Below are 21,576 nucleotides of genomic sequence, written 5' to 3'. Positions count from 1 at the left end.
GCACTTGTAATGTTTTAAAAAATACAACAGCTTTTAACACTTGTAAATTAACGACGGCCGTCAGCTCATGTTTCTTTTAAAATTAGGCCCACGTATATTTAGAATAGAACCACAGACTTTAGCCGTCGTTTATGGGAGAGATTTTTCAGTGGTTCTCACTGTCATTTATTTATTTAGTATCCTTTTTTTTTCCTGGTGTACCTAATAGAAAAGGATGTATTCATATAACTGTAAGGTTGTAACTAAATTGCACATTCATTGAATCAAATCAATATATATTTCCATTGAATACTTGAAACTTCAACAAAACAAATCCCATCCAACAACTTTGTACACAGCTAAGTCTTTAAGATAACTTAAGAAAGTAATTTAGATTACATTAGTAATAGTAGATCCCACGTCAATGTTACCAAAAGTCTGTCCTCTAGCACCAAACAACTCAGCGTTAAATTCCAAGATCTCGTCCACTATGAATCGATATGCATTCTCATGTACATCCTTTCGATCACCAAGCATTCTTCCAATGGCAACCACTCTACCCCCCATGCTTGCAGCTCACATGTTTGTACAGAATGTGATACCATTGGTCACCTAGACAATGAATGACTTGTTGTCTGCGACGAACAAGATATGAAGTAATAAGAAAATCTCAATACGGCAAACATGCCAACTAGCAGATTCATATGTAAAATTAAGAGTTGTATAACAAATATATAGCAATATTACATATTTATAGTTGATAACTTCTTGCAGACTCAACAAGGAACACGTAAACTTGGCAGCTTTATTTATATATAAGCAAGAGGGAATTAAAGCAAAAAAACCAAGTCATTTACAACAACCCAAACACTGAAAGAAAAATGAAAAAATCCAATGTACTAGACATATAATCTACCCCCTCACCAGCTACTTACCTCTACTTTCTTAAACTCTTAAGATCAAGCTTACATTAGTACAAGAAAACGACTAACAGACAAAAAAGTGAAACTCTCATAGCATAAAGGTTTGAATGTGCCTTGATCAAACAAAGTGGATCATAAATTGAAGGCCAAGGGGTGGGTGGAGTCACTCACACCTTCCTCCCTAAGGGGCCTCATGCTACTTTTATCTAAGGTGCTTCTTAATCTAGCAGTACAGTAAGCATATGAATTAGTCAATGCTTCTTAATCCTCCCTAAGGGGCCTCATGGGCTGAGGCTTAAGAAACAAATAAGGTAAAGGCATTTGAATTCAAACCAGGCGCCAGTAGTTGTTGACCCAGTGTCAGGCACGACTTTAATTAGTCAATATTAAGTTTATGCAGCCGCGATTAGTTAATCTTTCATTTTATTATACCCTGTCGTTATACGTCTCCAAGCTAGCTTGTATTTAAACCTGGCGTTGTGTATGGATTAAGTGCCAATGTTGTCGACGTACTATATACTGTATTTTGGTGTTTCAAGCGTACAAGTTGGTACCTTTGACAATATAATGGTATATTTTGTCTATGTTTGGCTCACCAATGACTTTATTAGGGTTTATCTATTGGCAAATGCAATAATTCTTTTTTTTTTTTTTTTTTTTGTTAATATGAATCACTTTTATAATGACTTAAAATATATTTGAGATCACTTTTTAGGTGTTGTTTTACTGGATTAACATCACTTCTTGAGTGATGTCTACATTCTATTCTCGCATCCCTTACAAAAGTGATGTTAAACTAACAACTATTGCATCACCTATAAAGTGATCTATATTCATACAACGTCACTTTGGGACATCACTTCCTAAAGTGATGCATCTTTACCAGATCACCAAATAAGTGATGTAAAAGACATATCAAATCATATCAGTTGCTGTCATCACCTAAAAAGTGACTTAAAAAAATTCATACTTTTCGCATTGCCACCATTTACATCACTTTCAAAAGTGATCTGGTATATTTTTAACAGCACTTATAGAGTGATTTTAAGTGACTTTTTTGTTGTAGTGTATGAACAATCATTATTATTCATATATATTTCGGGTACCTCAATATGATATGAACAATCATTGTTCAATCATAACTCAACATAATGTATGATCAGTAAGAATATCTATTGGTATATGAACAATCATATATATTTAGGGTATGAACAATAATATCTCAATATAAGCTATGAACAATTTCTGTTCATACCTCAACATAATGTATGAGATATATTCACTTATTTGGGGTATGAACAAACACTGTTTATACATAACGAGGTTATATATACCAAAACGATAGAAATAGTAAAATCGAAGATATTAATTTCAAATCCGGACTATTTGTCCTTGGGTTATTTAACACGGAAATTAGGTTTCCGGGTTAGTTTCACCCAAAAATTGGGGTTGTGAATGATTTCAAAAAAAAAAAAGTCAGAGGAATTTTGGCCCGGAATCTGGACCAATTCAATTAATTTTGGAACTGGAAATGGAAAACTCAAAGTTTGGGGCCACTTGTAAATTAGAGAAAAACAAACAAATGAAACCACTTAACAACAGAAACCATTTTAGCCGTTAAACTATGAAAGAAATGAAATAAAGCCACTTAATTTTCCATGGTTGGTTTTTTCTATGTAGGAAGAAGGAAGAAAACATTTCTCTCCCATTTACGGTTTTATTTATCATGTATCAGTCTGTACTCTCTAACCAAGTTCTCACATGGTGATGGTGTGGATTAGTAGTTTGGCAAGTTGCGATGAAAAAAAATTAAAGAGAAATTATAAACCAAATTTACAAATCAATTCTGTTTTCATCATCTGGTATATGGTTAGTGAAACTTTCCTCCATCTGGTATTTTCATCGTCAATCTTCAACAATTGAGCTTTTAGAAACAGTAGCGCGGTTTTTGAAAATTGAACAAGGCGGTTGCAAAATGGGAGCGACGATAGAGTTTGGGTGATTAAGGGCAAGGTTAAACTTGACAGCGCTCGATTTTTTGGGTTGTGCGATCGGTTTGGGGGGGTTTTGCAGTTTTCGGATGTTTTGGAGAACGAACGATAGTAGGCGGTTAAGTTTCCTTTTTAAGTTTTAGGAGTAGACTGGAGATTTCATCTACCCGGTTCTTCTGGCTTATTACGAAAAAAAAGGTGGTTCTGCTGGTGATTTTCTTTTCATCCACATCTCGTACAGCTTCTTAAAACAAGCTTCCACCTCAGAAACCCTTTGGAGCTTAAGCATTTCAAGACGGTGATGTGTGAGAAGATTTAAAGTAATCATCTTACGAAGCTCATGCCATACCTAAAAACCGTATCGGCGATATTTTGGTCTTTGGTCCAATATCCCTAATCTGTTTCCCTGTAATCAATGCTAAAAGAAGATTTTCCATCCTCTTTGTTTTTGTATTGTTGCTTCTAGAAGAAGAGTTAATTGTGATAAAAATCTATTAAAATCATAGCAGTGCAGCCAAATTTACATAGGTATATTGGTATATTGAACATTTTAGGACCAACCATCCTTAGTTGTGTTTATAGCACCGAGGATACACAATGTAGTGATCAGAGAAACTAACTATGATCAATAAGATTGAATTGCTAAAGGTAAATGATAAAGATTGAATTGAATGAAATTTGTTATTGAATAATAGTATCGGTTACAGTATTCTCTCTCTCTCTCTTGTTCTAAGTTTACAGATTTTGTGTAATGATTTAGAATGAATCATTTCTTCCTTTTCCAGTCTTTATATAGTATTGCAAGTATAGCTTTGTCCAATCAGCTTGCGCCACGTGTCCCTTCTCTTTCTCTTCCTCCTTTTCATGCTTAAACCTGCAACATACAAACTATATTTGCGAAGCATTGACTATTACACCGATATTTCTTATTAGTCACGATACACGGGCTGGAATATCGGGTTGACGATATTTGCCTACGACATCGCCCCCTTTCGACACTTTCAATTTTCGACCACGAAAAATTTGAATGTTTCGAGAACCAACACAAATTTAAAATTTTCAAAATTCAAAATTTCAAAATATCTAGCGGCTACATCTGGAAAATGAACATTTATCACAAAATATTAGATATAAAAGCTTCCAATCGCTTTCTCTCTCTTCACTTATTCACAAAAAGCTTGAGACACTCCAACCCCACCACCATTAACAAACTGAAAAAGCTTCAACTTGGATTTTTCCGCTGTCTCCATCATCAGAAATTTCTGCAAACTTGTCAGGTTAGTCAACATAAACACTTAATATGGGATTTTCTGCAATAAACTCATCGTTGTCTTTAATTTTCTTGAAGAATTACACCTGTTTCTCTTTCTAAATTACTAAAAATTAGGGTTAGGGTTTTGAGTTTAAACATGATATTTGTTTATCTCTATACTAACTAGACCTTGAATTATAATTTTTGACAGTATGGCTAGGAGAAAAACTTGTGTTAACTTTAAACGCACCCTCTCGAAACAATCCTGGCTTCAACATCAAGAACGCATGTTATCGACACACAGTTCCTCACCTTGAAACCCGACATTATCCCCAAGAGACCTCGATACGCGTTTAATTAATAATATATTATATATTTATACTAGATATAGGGATAGTAGCTCAGATAAAGAATATAATTCTAATAAAAAATTTATTGCTTCTAGTGATACCGACATCGACCGAAAGTATTGAATCTGCAACTCGAATCAACTCGTCCTCTTCAGCCTCGTTATCACAAAGGACCGAGACTGATGACCCAGAATGGCATGCCACGTATCTAGCTGATGGCTTACCTTGCCATCCTTTCGAGACCGTGGAATCCGAATCTGACCGCGAAATTATGGACGGTCATAGCATATAAAGTAGTGGTTTGAACCCTTGCTTCCTAAAAAGACCCAACTTAGACATAATTAGAGTTGCTTACCAAATACCAGACTCTGTCCATCTTCGACATTACGTTAGAGGTACAAAAGGAACTCGATGCCAAAGTGGCTATCTCAAAACCACCATTATTACTGTTGGGCAACTAGCTGCTGGCTTACGCCTTCCCATATCTAACCTCGATCGAGAAGTACTGAACTACCTGACCATTTCTCCTGGACAAGGCACAGGCAATTTCTGGAGATTGCTGTATATTTGTAATTTCTATAATTCTCACCTTGCACCCGATGTCCGACCATCACAAAGAATTCATCTTATCGACATCCAAAAACATTACTCCTTTCTTGAACGTAATGAGAAGAATAAACATGGTATAAAAGAACCCAGTGGTTATTTTTATCCTAAAAAACAAATAAACCGTGCAGGCATCATAAGGATAAATCGAGATAGCGATTGCAGATGGCCATTATACCCTATCGTCATATCTAGTCAATGGGAATCATCTGATGCGATCGGTGTTCTATCCTTGATACATCCTGTCTTTAACACTAGAGGTACGTTATTTTACAATATCACATCCCTCCTCCATCTCGGAGCTACTATCTGATTGGTCTATCGTTGTGACTTTGTTTCAGTGCTAAAACCAGCCTCGATGAAAAGTCTTGGAGAATCCACTAGAGTAACGGATCTTCTAAGAGGCACTGATGAAGAAATCACTGCTCGAATTGGCGCTTATAAATACGGCAATCCAAAACTGACTGTCGATCTTCCAGATATCGACAACTATGTCGCTCCCTTATACTTCTTAAAAAGTATCGTCCTCCGAGGTCAAGATTCTTTACCTCCCCAATCTATTATGCCATGTAAAACTACTCCATGTCCCTTACAGCCTTGTTCCTCTGAAAAAGTATTAAGAAAAACTTTTGATTCCACTGAATTACCTTCTAATACTCCTCGATGTTATTTTGAATATATGCTTAATGGTTTTAAAATGACTGAGGATCTTTTTCCTCAAATCAAACAAGAGATTCCCGATTTCTATAATTATTCTCTTTTGAACGACGTGTTTGATCACCACTGCTTATTGTTCATAGATATGGCATCTTGTATTCCCCAAGTTCCAGTCAAATCATCAAAATCTGTGGACAAGTTTCTGCTCAAAAGAAAACCACCGGACTTCTTTCAAAGAAAATAAAAGAACCTTGCCATATTCCAGCACCACCAGCCTCGAAATCGAGCAAAGCTACAAAAACTACTACCATTGCACCTGCTAATATGCCCTCCAAATCTTCAACTATTCCAGTCAATCCAAATACTACTACCTCTTATTCCTCTTCTTCAGCTGGCGATTTCGAAGTTAACCTTGTCCTTCGAGATCAAACCAAAGTCCCCAAAATTGCTTCTCTATTTTATGTACCTCTGACACCAGGCCTTGGAGAAGCTCTTGTGCTGAAGACTATACTTCCTCGAGATAGGACAACCATGACTGAGATCAGTATAGATGAACGATTCCAACTTCTATGTTCTTCTATTGAAAAATTAAGCATCTATCATTCCCCTTATTCTTATCTTAATTTACTTATTATGTATTCATTTAACTATATCTATGTTAATCCCAAGTTAAAGTTGCTGATGTGGGACAGTTTCATAGCGAAATGGCCAACTTCCACCGTTATAGAGATGAGAACCAACAGTTGAAGAAAGACAAAGAAAATCTTCAACAAACTCTTGAGAAATTTCAACAAGACCATGTTGTCGAGATGAAGAAATATTTCACCGAACACATGACGCTGCACCAAAAATTGCAAAGCTCTTTTGAGGCTATGGAGAAGGAACTTGCCCAAACACAAACCACCTTTGCCAATGAGAAAACAGAATGGGTATCCCAGCAAACTGCTTTGGAGGCTGAACTGGAGAAAGCCCATCTCAAAGTGGCTACTTATGCTGATAACATGCAATATTGCGTGGACACCATGAAAAGCTTCAGACCATATCTACCTACCACTTTTATCAAAGAATCTAACCTTGATTCGGATGTCGAGAGCGAGGTGCCCTCCAGTATTGTTGCTCAGGATTTGGATACCGATGTTGTTGACTCTGCAACCCCTACTGCTGGGACTGTCGAGGCCAACATGTCCACCCCAGTATTCAATCCTGATTCCTTTATCAGCACTCCTAGCTGCTTGGACGATCCCGAGATTCGAGCTGGTCTCAATACCCTTCTCGAGACGAAAAAACTTGATACAAACCATATCGAGATCTCCACCCAGCTCTAGTTTCCTTGTCTTAAGGTTTTGTAATTGTAATATTGATTGATACAATGATTTGGCTATCTCTTGAAGATGGTCTTGATGTTGAATTTTGAATATTAATGTTGGTTAAAAAAAAATCTTGTAACTGCTTAACACTCCTTTTGAATTATGGAAAATAGATCTTTTTGCTTTTTATAACCTCATTTTGTATGTAATACATCTGATATTTATCATACTTAACCAGGAAACAATCTCATTTTCGATACCACTCCTAATCAACAAAATATTGATACTTCATAGGGGTACTTAATATATATCTTGAATTTAAAAACAAGTTTCGATACCACTCCAACTAAAAAAACAATATCGATACTTAACATACATTTAAATATATAAGAAACAAGTTTTGATACCACTCCAACTAATTGCAGTATCGATACTCAATATATATTTGAATATAAAAACCGATTTTTTATACCACTCCAACTAAAAGCAGTATCGATACTTAACATATATTTAAATATATAATGAAACGAGTTTTGATACCACTCCAACTAAAAGCAATATCGATACTAACATATATTTGAATATAAAAACCGAGTTTCGATACCACTCCAACTAAAACCAGTATCGATACTTAACATATATTTGAATATAAAAAACGAGTTTCGATACCACTCTAACTAAAAGCAGTATCGATAATTAACATATATTTGCATATAAAAATGAGTTTCGATACCACTCCAACTAACAGCAGTACCGATACTTTAACATATATTTGAATATATAAAAAATGAGTTTCGATACCACTCCGACTACAAGCAGTATCGATATTTAACATATATTTGAATATAAAAAAACGAGTTTCGATACCACTCCAACTAAAAGCAGTATCGATACTTTAACATATATTTGAATATATAAAAAAGAGTTTCGATACCACTCCAACTACAAGCAGTATCGATACTTAACATATATTTGCATATAAAAATGAGTTTCGATACCACTCCAACTAAAAGCAGTATCAATATTTAACATATATTTGAATATAAAAAACGAGTTTCGATATCACTCTAACTAAAAGCAGTATCGATACTTAACATATATTTGCATATATTTTGACATCAACATTTGCATTAAAATAGCACTTATAAATACATACCTTATTAATTCACCTCACATTGCTGCCAGGAATTGAATATTTTGATTCTGATCAGAAAACCGGATTTTATTGACCTGAACTTGTATTTCTGCCAAGAACAGGATTTTATTGACCTGGTATCAAGATAAAGATCTACAGATCACCAGGATTTTTTTACCCGAACTTGATATTTCTACCAAGAACTGGATTTTATTGACCTGAACTTGCATTTCTGCCAAGAACAGGATTTTATTGACCTGGTATCGAGATGAGGATCTACATATCACCAGGATTTTTTTACCCGAACTTGACATTTCTACCAAGAACTAGATTTTATTGACCTGAACTTGCATTTCTGCCAAGAACTGTATTTTATTGACCTGGTATCGAGATGAGGATCTACAGATCACCAGGATTTTTTTACCCGAACTTGACATTTCTGCCAAGAACTGGATTTTATTAACCTGAACTTGCATTTCTGCCAAGAACAAGATTTTATTGACCTGGTATCGAGATGAGGATCTACAGATCACCAGGATTTCTTCTTGACCTGGTACCGAGATGAAAATATACAGATCACCAGGCTTTTGCTTGACCTATTATCAATCATATAATTATAGAGATACAAATATTTGTTATACATGTATAAATATTGATTTTGAGAATGATAATATCTTTATTGAATGTATAACCTTGATAACAAAAATTACACCATGATACTTGAAATATTCTTTATTGATAAAATGCTTTCAAATTGCATACATTTTGAGGCTTTGGTAATATTACACCTTCAGCCGTTTTTAAGTAATAAGCTCCATTGATTCCGACCTTGTGAATGATATAAGGCACATCCCAAAATTTTTGTCGCTAGTTTACCGACCCTTTTTTCTTTAGTAGCTTGAGTGACCACTTTCAATACCAAGTCACCTTCCTGAAAATGCCTTTCTCTTACTTTCTTGTTGAAAGCTTTTCTAAGCTGCCTATGATAGGTGTCGAGCTTTAGCCTTGCTTGATCCCTTGTCTCCTCGAGATTGAGAACTTCTGAAGCCATTCTTTCATTATTTTGACCATTCTCTATCATCTTTGTTCTGGATGTCGATACCACCATTTCAGATGGAGTTACTGCTTCCATACCATAGGCCAAAGTAAAAGGTGATTCACCTGTAGCAGTTCAAGGTGTCATTCTATAAGCCCATAAAACATTGTTTAGCTCATCCACCCAAATACCTTTCTTGTCTTCTAATTTTTTCTTTATATTATCCGTAATTGTTTTATTTGTTACCTCTGCTTGCCCGTTATCTTTAGCATAGTATGGAGCAGATGTGAAGTGCTTAACATTGTAAGATTTCAAGAAAGCTTTCACCTTTCCTCCTTCGAACTGCGGGCCATTATCTTATATAATGGCATAAGGCAATCCATATCGACATATGACTCGTTCAAAAAGGAAATTTATGACATCCTTTTCTTTGATATGCTACAAAGTTATGGCTTCTACCCATTTTGTAAAATAATATGTGACTGCCAATATGAACCTTCTTTTGCCTCTCCCTGGTGTAAGCGGACCAACAATATCCATACCCCATAAAGCAAAAGGCCATGGGTTTGAGACATGATGTAACTCTTCAGCTGGAACATGTATGGCTTTCCCATGAACTTGGCACTGTACACACTTTTTTGCATATCGAAGACAGTCCCTTCGCATTTGAGGCCAAAAATATCTCTGTCTCGTGATTTTATTGGCCAACGATCTACCAGCTGAGTGGTTTCCACATTCGCCTTCGTGAAGCTTGGCAATGATTAGATGCGCTTCCTCATACGATATGCATTTCAAATGTGGACCTCCAGGATTCTTTCGATACAATTCATTATCAACCAATACATATCTTTGGGCACCAGACTTAATTCTTCTGGCCTCATTTTTGTCCTCCACTACTTTCCCATAAGCTAAATATGAGACATCTGCTTCCATCCATGATGCCCCCAGTGTATCAATTTCCATGACTGCTGAGTTGTCAATGTCGATGCTAAGCTTCTCTTGAACTCTGATATGCAGAGTACGATCCTCTATGTTTTCCAGCATTGCTGTAACATATGCCAAGGTATCTGCATGCTTATTCTCATTTCTATTGAGATGCTGCAATCTTATTTTACTGAAATTCTTTAACTTGGATTTTATAAAATTCAAATAATCAACAATATTTTCACATTTTGCCGAGTATCCCCCATTGATCTGGCTGACCACGAGTATCAAGTCACTAAAAATCGATAACTCTTTTATATTGAGAGATTTAGCCATCTCGAGACAAGCTATTAAGGCTTCATACTCAGCCTCATTATTAGACGCATGGAAACCCAATGTTACTGCAGTCTCGAGCCTTTGATTTTTAGGAGTAACCAACACCACTCCAATGCCACACCCCTTTCCTCCAAAGGATCCATCGACAAATAGTCTCCAACCATTTGTTCCAGCCCATGGATCATCTGCATCAATAACATCTTCAGGCTCTTGCAGCATTGCGAATTCTTCTTCTTCCATGCCCCAACTAGCATCTTCAGATGGAAAATCAGCCAAGAAGTCGGCTAGTACCTGACTCTTTTCTGATATGCGGTTTCGATACTCGACTCCAAATTCATTTATTAGTACAGACCATTTAAACATCCTTCCTGACGTAGCAGTTTTCTCCAGAGTTTGCTTTCATGGGAGATTCGTCATCACAATCACCGAATGTTCTTGAAAATATGGCTTTAATCTTTGAGACGAGAATAAAAGCGCCAAGGCATACTTTTCTATCATCGAATATCGAGTCTCAGCCTCGAGCATTGTTTTACTTTGAAAATACACTGGTCTTTCCAATCCATTTTCTACTTTCACGAGGACATAACTTATCGCAAAATCTGATACAGCCAAATAAAGAAGCAAACTTTCCCCTCATCTGGCTTTGTCAAAGTTGGCATTTCTTGCAGATATTTCTTTAATTTAGAAAATGCTTCTTCCCGTCAACCTTTGTATTTGCTTTTGAGTTGTAGGTGATGGCATTTGTTGAAGCGCTCGTATTTGATCAGGATTAGCATCGATACCTCTCTTCGTAACTATATACCCCAAAAATTTGCCAGAACTGACCCCGAAAGTACATTTTTCAGGATTAAGCTTCATATTAAACTCTCTCAATATTCTGAATACAGTGTCGAGGTCCTTTATGTGATCTCCAGCTTTCATAGATTTGATGACCATATCATCGATATAGACCTCGACAATACGTTTGATGAGTTTCTTGAACATCTTCTCCACTATCCTTTGGTAAGTAGCTCCCGCATTTTTCAATCCAAATGACATTCTGATGAAGCAGTATATTCCTCCATTGACCACGAATGCCATTTTTAACTGGTCTATCATAGCCATTAGAATCTAAAAATATCCTGAATAACCATCGCAAAAACTGATCAACTCGAAACCAACCATTTGATCGACCAATTCATCAATTCTAAGCATGGGATAGTGGTCCTTTGGACACTTTTTATTCACATTGGTAAAGTCAACGCAAATTCAAACTCTACCATCTTTCTTGGGTACAACCACTATGTTTGCTACCCATTCAAAATGCTCAACTTCTCTGATGATGTCATTATCTAACATCTTTTGTATCTCCACTTGCACAACTTCTTTATACATTGGCCTCACTTTTCTATGCTTTTGATGCACTGGAGTTGCATTTTCTTCCATATTCAGTTTATACGAACATATATCTGGATCGATACCGGTGAGATCTGACATCAACCATGCAAAAACATCTTGATTCTCTTTCAAGAATATCACCAACTCCTTTCTTATATTTACAGCCATTTTTGTACAAATGAACGTATGACACTCACTTTCCCCTATACCGATAGTAATCTTCTCCACCGCCTCTATGGTTTTTCTTTCCCATGGTGGTTCTTCATGTTTGTTCATCTCTTGAGTGAATTTTACCTGCTCCTGTATCTGTATGTTGGTATCGACAGGTAAAGCTTGCTGTAACTGCTAAGCGGAGTTCTCCAAGATGCCCCCAGTGTCTTGGCTCTTCCCCTTCATCATTCCCTTTACTGTGACAAAATTATACTTTTCTGATTCGGACTGATCGCCCCTAATCTTGTGCAATCCATATACAGTTGGGAATCTGAGAACTTGATAAAATGTACTAGGCACAGCACGCATTTTGTGTATCCATTTCCTTCCCAATATGGCATTGTGATCAGATTGGTGCTTGATGACCACGAATTTCGTCATCACCATTTGAGGCCTAGCTCGAACTGGTAATTTTATCTCTCCAGCAGGTTTGGTAGAAGTTCCATTAAAACCATATAAATTGAACTTTGGCGGTTTTAAATGTGACTCATCGAGACCAATTCATTTGAAAGCTTTCCAAAATAAAATATTAATTGAACTACCACGTTCACACTAATATCTTCTGTACATCATAGCCCAAAATACGCAAAGTGATTAGCAACGCATTATCATGTGGTAACATTACCTTAGACAAGTCCTCCGGTACGAACATAATTGCCCCAAGAATGCTAGCCAATATTAGCTGCTGACTCACTAGTACTGGTTCGATATTGACCTCGAGCACTTCTTTGACCGTCGAGATCTTCCTTATCTTATCTCAAAAAATCTTTTTCTGAGGAATTTCTCCCTTGTAAATCATGTTTATTACGCCCAATGGCTTCTCCCTTATTGTCGTTGTCTCTACAGGTCTAACATCAGCACGAAACTCTTTCAGCTTCCCATCTTTCATTAGCTTGTCTATCTCTTTTAATAATTGGAGGCACCTATTAGTCTCATGGTTCTCGATCTTGTGAAATTGACAATAAGGCCTTCCTTTCATTTCTCTAAGAGTATATTTCGGCCACACCACAAAATCTTCCTTTGCTATCCTTTGCTATCCTTTGCAAAATATCTTCTGGTGTGGAATTGAGAGCTATGAAATTGCTAGGATCGAGCTCCTCTTTCAATGTTCTGTCATTCTTTCTTCGCTGTTGTGGCTGATTTTCTCGATTTGTATAATGCTCCTAAGGTCTTTTGTTATCTGACCTCGAGGAGTCTCGACTTTCATAGAGATCATTATTATCCTTATCTTTCTTCCCCGCATCGGTGACTTGTAATATTGTTTGCACCGTAGTGGCTCTCAAACCCTCCTCTACTATGATATCTCTATCCACCTTATCATACAACTCTTGCAATGTTTTCACCTCTTTCCTCAACAGATACTTATGCATATAAGATCCTGGTATTACCCCAGCTTGAAAAACTATGACAGCTGTCATTTCTGATTCATCCAATCTTTTTACTGCCTGTGTTTCAGCATTGAACCTTGTTAAAAAAAACCTTTTAATGACTCCTTCTTCACTTGCTTCAATTGGAATAAGGCTGACACCTACTTTGGCTTTACCCTCTGGTGACCGTAATTAGTGAAGAACCTTTCTTCAATCTCTCTGAAGCATGAAATGGATCCCTCTGGAATTGTGCAAAACCACTTTAATGCTTTCCCTTTCAAGCTTGACGAAAATGATCGACATAGTACAATATCCCAATATTCGGTACCCTGATATATCGAGAACTGATGTCGATAACTAAAAAGATGGTCCATGGGGTCAGTAGCTTCTTCATATTGGCTCAATTTTGGATATTTGAACTTCGGAGATAACGAGGCCCTTTCTATCTCCTTTTTTAATGAATTTCTACCAACATCATCTGACAGCTTTCTTATCGATGCCGAGACCTTTTCCAATAGCTGGTCTCCTAATTGCTTCTGCATCATTTCCTGAACCATTTCCTTTATGATTATCTCTTTACCTTCTTCTTCTTGCACCACTTTCGGTGTCGTCCTTGCTACAGATTGTACTTTTTCAAGATGACTCATTCTCCTCTCCTCGAGATGACTCTTTCGTACTACTGAAGTTCCAGAACTCGACTCCTCGTCATCCTTCTCATACATAGCGTCCTCAGCACGCTTCTCCTTCTCTTTCCTTATTGCTTTATTCTCATCCATTAACATCTGATTTTGCTTTTCTATCTCATTCATCCTTCTCAACAAGTCTTTCAAAGATACTTCTTTTTCTTGTATTTCCTCTACTTCTTCTATCATTCTACTTGTTGATCTTCAAGTTCTTCGATCCTCATTCTTAGACACAGCCTGAGAAGTGCTTCCCTTATTCACCATCATTGCTTTACTTGATGTAGTACGCTTTGGAGGCATCATGATTACTTTCTTTAACCAAATTCCTATTCTCCACTGATCCTATCAAACTCTTTCCAACTCCTTCACAATAGATTCCAAAACTTCAAAGAAAATAAGAAAAGAATGTTCTTTCTTGATCCTTAATCCTTCACTGACCTTACCAATAGTTTCTCTTTACCACCATTATTTCAATCAATAGATTCAATCAAAGAAAAAGAAACGAAAGACAAAACAATCGATCTTTGTCTTTGAACCCAGACGGCGCCAATGTAGTGATCAGAGAAACTAACTATGATCAATAAGATTGAATTGCTAAAGGTAAATGATAAAGATTGAATTGAATGAAATTTGTTATTGAATAACAGTATCGGTTATAGTATTCTCTCTCTCTCTCTTGTTCTAAGTTTACAGATTTTGTGTAATGATTTGGAATGAATCATTTCTTCCTTTTCCAGTCTTTATATAGTGTTGCAAGTATAGCTTTGTCCAATCAGCTTGCGCCCCGTGTTCCCTCTCTTTCTCTTCCTCCTTTTCCCGCTTAAACCTGCAACATACAAACTATATTTGTGAAACATTGACTATTACACCGATATTTCTTATTAGTCATGATATACGGGCAAAAATATTGGGTTGACGATATTTGCCCACAACACAGAGAGTGGCTGCAGAGAAGATAACAATATTCATTCCCTTGAACAATATCTGTAGAACGGTTAATGATGCCAGCAAAAATAACAAATTGGGTGCAAAAAAGATTTCAAGGTCCAATACTCAGATTCTCTCTTTCAAAATTAGATGAAAGGTGAGGAGAAAATTCAATGTTCGGTATGGGGTGAATCTTACACTGTCTTAAATGGACCTACTTGATAGTTGATATATACATCAAAATCGTCTCTCACCATTGCTGGAAAGACAGAAGGAACATATTTATGTTGAATAGGATGAGGTTATCAAGAACCCAAGGACGAGAAGATGTCTCCAAGAATAGGCAAAATGTGGCGGGTCCTTTACGGCGCAATCTTTAACCACGATCTCACATTCTCATGCCTCTTTTACTAGTTTTTTTGTGCAGCATATATGGACAAGTGAGAATGGGTGCATATGTTACGTGGAAGTATATTGATGCATTTACAAGTTCTGATTTGTATGATAAACGATAAACTTCTTATACATATATATTGGTACAGCTAAAATGTGTTGAAATTTACAGCTACATCCAAATCTTACAATAAAGTGGTGGTGACACTTACTTCCAACTTGTTTGTGTTTGATTTTAATGGCTTTTGGCAGGAAGCCGGGACACAACAGACTACAGAGGACTCAGGAGAACCGAATCTCCTCTCATTTTGTAGATTACGATTAAACAGTGTCTTTTATTTGGTATAGACCTAGATCTTACCATATAAAGAAATATGTCTTGCAAATCTGTAAATTGTAATGCACTCTAATTACCAGACTACCAGTTACTGAACAACGGATAAAAAGTACTACTACCCGAAATCTGTTTGTTTAAGCTTGGGTACTTTTAGGAAAGTAAGCTTTACAGAAAGCACGTCTCTACTCTCTAGTGACTCAATATTAATGAAGTATGTGCGTTTTACAAGCACCAAAAAGGTTAACAATATTTAGGTACTTTTCATAATAAATGTGATGGTCCTTTGTTGTATCATATATATAGCAGCATCCATTATTGATTCCTTCAGGAAGTATAAAGTTATAACATTAAGGTAAAATGGGATCATTGTCCTACTATATATATAATTTAGATATTCTCGTTTAAGGTAAGTTGCCACACATATTTAACAGCATACGTTGTTTTGTTCAATTGAATAGTTGAATCAATGAACCCCAGGTAGGAGACCACTTTGAATAAGAAAGAAGTTGATCAAATACAGCTAAATTATTGTGTAATAGTCTGACTGATGCGTCATACTCAAGAGATGCCCTTCTATATTGTAAACAAACAGATGCAGAGGCCAGGGGACCCTTGAGATCATCTCACAAGATGTTAGTTTGGGTTACTGAGCAATGGAACACAACCCCTCATTCATCTCTTCAACCTCCGTAGCCCCCCTACTTAATTAAAACAAAAACACCCTTAGTCCCCCACTCTGCACCATCACTATCTATCTTGTATTGTGTCTGTGGAATGTGGTCCTCTCACTATCAAAAAGAGGTTGAAGATTAAGACAGTGCGATACCTATGCATGTTGTCCAACATTTATTAGCAATTAATAACTGTCTAATACCATCTTACAATGGTAAAGATGCATCGAACAAATAATATATCATAGGATATTCAATAGCCATAAGATCTCTTGTTATAGTTTAGCACTTTAGCTGTTTAATACACTAGTTCGATCTCTTTATCCGCCATTAAGCTCGTACATGTATGAGCAATTATTTACAGCATGGAAATAAATCAATGGAGCATAGAGAGACAATGAATTCAAACCATTTTATAATTGCTTCACAAATATTTTATAGTACACATGAGAGAGTGGGATGGTTAAATACAGCATCAGTGGATCAGTATCACTACGTTACAAGTACACAAAAAATTATAATACTATACATGTACTTTAAGAAAGAATCAAGCCTGATAGTATTTGAGGCAAACATCGCCATTAATCTACAGATTCAGCAATCATATCTCCATCTTGAGGTTGTTAGCAGCTGGGTTGCCTGCAAAATCATCTATGAGTATTAGCGAATAATTTCCAACCTGGGTGAGATAAGTTACAAAACAACCAATAACAGACAGTGAAGGAGGCATTAAAAACTGCGTACGTTGTCATGGAAGTAACAAATCCTCAGTTGAATTAAGGCCTTATCTTGAAAATCCTACTTAGACACTAGTATATAGGACATCTATCACAGAGTATCAATTGGTGAAGCAATAGGTGTCAAAGATGGGATTATGGAATCACTGTATTCTTAGTGGTCTCTGTACATGCCACGATTATGGGAGCAAATGCATGTCCTAATGCATATTGACCAACAAACGAACCAGTACAGGGAGCACTGTCACTGGGAAAATTACGCTTTTGATCAATTAAGAGGGAGAGAGAGCTATGTAGGAATACACGGTACATCTAAATGTTCAAAGCATGTAACAGGACGTTAATTTGGTCATTAGGAAGATTGTTAAGGTTGGTTCAAGTGCAACATTGTAGTCTCCATCGCCACTCTGACAGTCATTGCATTCAAACATGAAATGTGTTAACGATTCCAAAAGGAACAGAGTACATCACCTGTAAAAGGTTCAGATGGAAAAGAAGTTGATCTTCCTTGATGATGGAATGCTATATTGTAAACGCTTTGCAAGTCATTCTCCCAAGCGGATTGTGGTTGAGATAGCTGTAATGTAAGTGCAGCCCATATAAGCACATAATAAACCAGACAAAAAAAAAAGGAAACAACTACCAGAGCTAGAAGAAATTACAGGAAAACATGAAGAGTCCAAGTATTCTTCTGGCACCGAGACAGGAGCACTTGTGGTTCTTCCAAGAGACATTTGAGTATGATTAATCTCCAAACCTGACCCACCACAAGAAAGGACTTGTTGCACCTGATTGAACTGATGGTAGGTTGGATTGATCACTTCTGCTAACATACCAACTGGTGGAAAACTGTCGGTGCAAGACTCAAGCATCTGTATCAAATTATGAGACGAGAAGAAGGATTATGTACATGCTACTATGTAGGGAGAGACGGTATACTGACATCGGAAAAAAATAAATAAATAAATCATAACTCTCAAAATTAATAGTTGTAGCCTTGTAGGTCTAAATTTCCAACTTTAATATCCAAATCTGCATACAATGTGATTGGTAACTTGACCAACATTATCCTACACCTACCTCTTTGATAATACATTTACGACTAAAACAAATAAAAGTAATAACACCAATTTAATATGTTTAAATAAAATGAATAAGCTATACCTCTTTGGCAAAGAAGTTATCAATGTTGTCGTCAATCCGGGGATTAACAGCAGCTAATTTCATGGACAAGAACTGTAAGACAAATCAACAAAACGTCATCAAGAGAAAACAGGACGTAAAGATAATGATATGAAATACTTGAAACAAATAGGCTTGATTGATACCTCTACTTGTCTTTGAAGAGATTGAACATAATTGATAATTTCATCTAACATTCCAGCCTTGCCAATAATCTTATTACATCCAGGGACTAAATCTTGTAAATATCTCATTCTTTCACTAATCTTTTCCCTCCTCACCTACATAAACCGCATATATCCCAGTTCAGTCAAAATCCACAACACAACATGTATACTTCAAAAAACATAACAAACTTATTAACAACAAAAGTTAATATTTGATCAAGAACTCAAACTTACTCTTTCAGCTAAGCTATGACTATCAGTAGCTTGACCGCGACGCGCTCTAACATGAATGAATTCTTGCTTTTGAACTTCAGATACCTTTGAATTATTCTCTTTAGAAACATCTGCAGAAGTTTCTCTTTTCTCTTTTAAAACAACCTCCTCTGCTTCCCCTTTGATCCTCTTGTCATTTATTTCCTTTGCCTAAAACATTCCCCATTTGCTCATTCTTAACAAATCTTCCAAACAAGAAACAATTACCAAAATGGGTAACCCCTAAATAAAAAATGCATACCTTTGAGTTCTGTGCATTATTATCTGCTTTCCTCTTCTTTCTCATCTCCCCCTCCCCTGCTCCTGTAACCACCTGATCATCATCACTCACTACTGGTGGACAACTAAACCTTCTAGAAATGGAGCTATTATCCATAAACCCAGTACCCGTTTCTCCACCGAAACCCGATGACCACCCATTTCCAACTTTCATAACACCTGAACTAAAATAAGCATCTTCAAAACAGCTTTGTTTTGTTTCTTGCCACTGAAATCTAGCTTCTTGTTGTCTCTCTAACAAAGTCATCTCAACATTACTACTCTTCATACTGAACTAAAACAAAGTTGATATAACTTACGTTGTGAGGTTATAAAGCACAAAAGAAAGTTGGTAAATGACAAGGAAACAAAGTTTTCACTCCGAACGCGTGTGATACATTTTCTAGACGTAGGCTCAAATGTTGTTAATCGAAGACGAGAGAGAAAAAAACTTTAAATACAAGTTAGGAAAAAGGTTAAAAAGTCGCCGAAATACTGACACAAAAAAACCAACTGACACGAAACTGTGCTGGAATAAATAAGATAGATGAGAGAGAAAGAAAGAAAGCGATGTAACAACTGGGACAGTGAGCCTAACTGGGTCCCACTGACATGACTTGACACGTGGTTGTGTTAGGATGTAACGCCGTAAACGAATACGGGAGATGGTGTTGCATATTTGTATGTGATCAGGGTTTGGTTTTATAGGTGGCGAGAGAGACGGGGAGTGGATGGTGGGCTTCGGGACCAGCTGATCTCTTTTTTTTTTTTTTTTTCTCGCTTTATATGTCTCTATCATATCAATCGTCAAGATTATCGAAAAAAAAAACAAAAATCATATCAATCGTCATCAGTCACGTGATACTGTACACGTGGCGTTATTTTGTCTTGGTGACGTGGAGATGAGCGGGTGTAACGGTGAGGGGGATTTTTGGACCTTGGTGTTGGCAAAGACCAAAATATAGCCCATATTTCGGAAATATCGCTAACTCGGTTTTTGAGGTATGTAATAGAGATATATTGTGATATATCGGATGGATATATTGACACATTTTGTATCCGATATATATCAGATTTCCAATATGTCGACTAATATATCCAATATAAATGGATATAAATCATTGATTTTGACTAATTTTTTACCGATTTTTATTAATATGTCAACGATATTTTCAATATTTTTTTATATATCGATATACAAAACAAAATTTTGACTAGTCAACAAAAAGATATATATCCCCCACTATATCAATATATTCGATATATATCAATTTTGATATATCGCCCAATATTGAAATATTTGGCCTTGAGTGTTGGTTGGTGCTTTTAGGACAATAAATGGGAAACGGTGCGTATGAAAGTGCAACATAAATACTTATATTAGCATGAACAAAATAGATTATTCGGGAAACAAACTCTATAATGCAGGCTTGGAATCCATGTCCATCTCTATTATAGTCCGAAGTAATTCATATAATGCTATGAAAAAAATAAAAATATAATTGATTAGATAGTGGGGAGTGTGGCTAGAGTTGTTTTTCTTTATAGGAAACCTACGAGTAGATAAAGAGTAGAGAAGTGTTTTGAAACCTATATTGAGGAATGTTAAGCAAATTTTCAAAATAGGAGGCAATGTAATTGCAAAATCTCAAAGAGATAGTGTTAGAATTCGATCGAGAATGAAAAGAGTAATGAAATCCATCGTGGCTGAGGAGGGGTATGATGGAGACGCGCCAATTCCGATGATAGATGACAATTGCACCATGGTATGATCCCACTTTACTTAGGCGGCTGTCTAAAAATCTTGGTTATGATTAATAATCCTCCAAATCCTACTGGTAAGACCTTTTTAAACACAATTGGCAGTGGGGGTTAGTGAGAACTACACAGTTAAATATGGGTGGAAATAATTTCAAGATGGGTGACCTTCTCAAAAAATTTGTCTGGCCCACACTGTCAGAGGTCCACAGTGCCTAAATAGGGACATGATTTGCGTGTTAGGATAGAGCGGATTGTTGCAGGTTGTGTATCACAATTATACTAAACATTTTTTTTTTGTAAAAAAATAAATGCTATCTCTTCAGTATATTATAGTGTCACTTCAAGGAGCCACTCTATTGTACAATGTTATTTTAATTTCTCTTTTATCACAATTTATAAGCACCTCCTTCTGTATTTCTCTTGCAACTAAAAAAAGCCAACAAAAAACTAGAAACACCTCCTTCACTATTTTTCTCACAATAAAAAAATTGATAATTAATATTAATAATATTAAAAACGCATATTTTCCTATGTTATTTTCTTGCAACTTAAAAACCCTATTGGGCAAACACATCTAAACACTTAATTTCTTAGACGACGGCACAACAATTGCTAAATTTCACCTTCACTATTTCATTATTTTCATTCATTAGCTTATTTAGCATCGGTTGGTTTTATGATATATGAGATTTAGTACTTGGGATTTTGAGCAGTTGTTATCGAAATGAGGAACCGTT

At 36.3% G+C, this 21,576-nt stretch overlaps 2 protein-coding genes across 2 annotated transcripts; both read right to left on the bottom strand.

The window, feature by feature from the left end:
* Nucleotides 1–9,674: 9,674 nt before the first annotated feature.
* LOC147502923 (uncharacterized) lies at nt 9,675–10,859 on the bottom strand. The gene has a single exon (XM_086604651.1). It carries the CDS (start codon nt 10,857–10,859, stop codon nt 9,675–9,677), a length of 1,185 nt encoding a protein of 394 aa, XP_086460777.1.
* A 5,995-nt stretch (nt 10,860–16,854) lies between these two features.
* LOC147502922 (transcription factor bHLH49-like) lies at nt 16,855–19,580 on the bottom strand. Its single transcript, XM_086603919.1, has 7 exons — nt 19,062–19,580; nt 18,782–18,970; nt 18,527–18,661; nt 18,363–18,434; nt 17,861–18,070; nt 17,670–17,775; nt 16,855–17,100 (listed from the first exon to the last, which is right to left on the bottom strand). The coding sequence occupies exons 1-7, from the start codon at nt 19,365–19,367 to the stop codon at nt 17,063–17,065; spliced, it is 1,056 nt and encodes a 351-aa protein (XP_086460045.1). The 5' UTR covers nt 19,368–19,580; the 3' UTR covers nt 16,855–17,062.
* Nucleotides 19,581–21,576: the final 1,996 nt, after the last annotated feature.

The sequence above is a fragment of the Coptis chinensis genome, chromosome 4, assembly GCF_015680905.1.
Source record: "Coptis chinensis isolate HL-2020 chromosome 4, ASM1568090v1, whole genome shotgun sequence".
Classification (NCBI taxonomy): domain Eukaryota; kingdom Viridiplantae; phylum Streptophyta; class Magnoliopsida; order Ranunculales; family Ranunculaceae; genus Coptis; species Coptis chinensis.
This window is presented reverse-complemented; position numbering and strand designations above follow the sequence as displayed.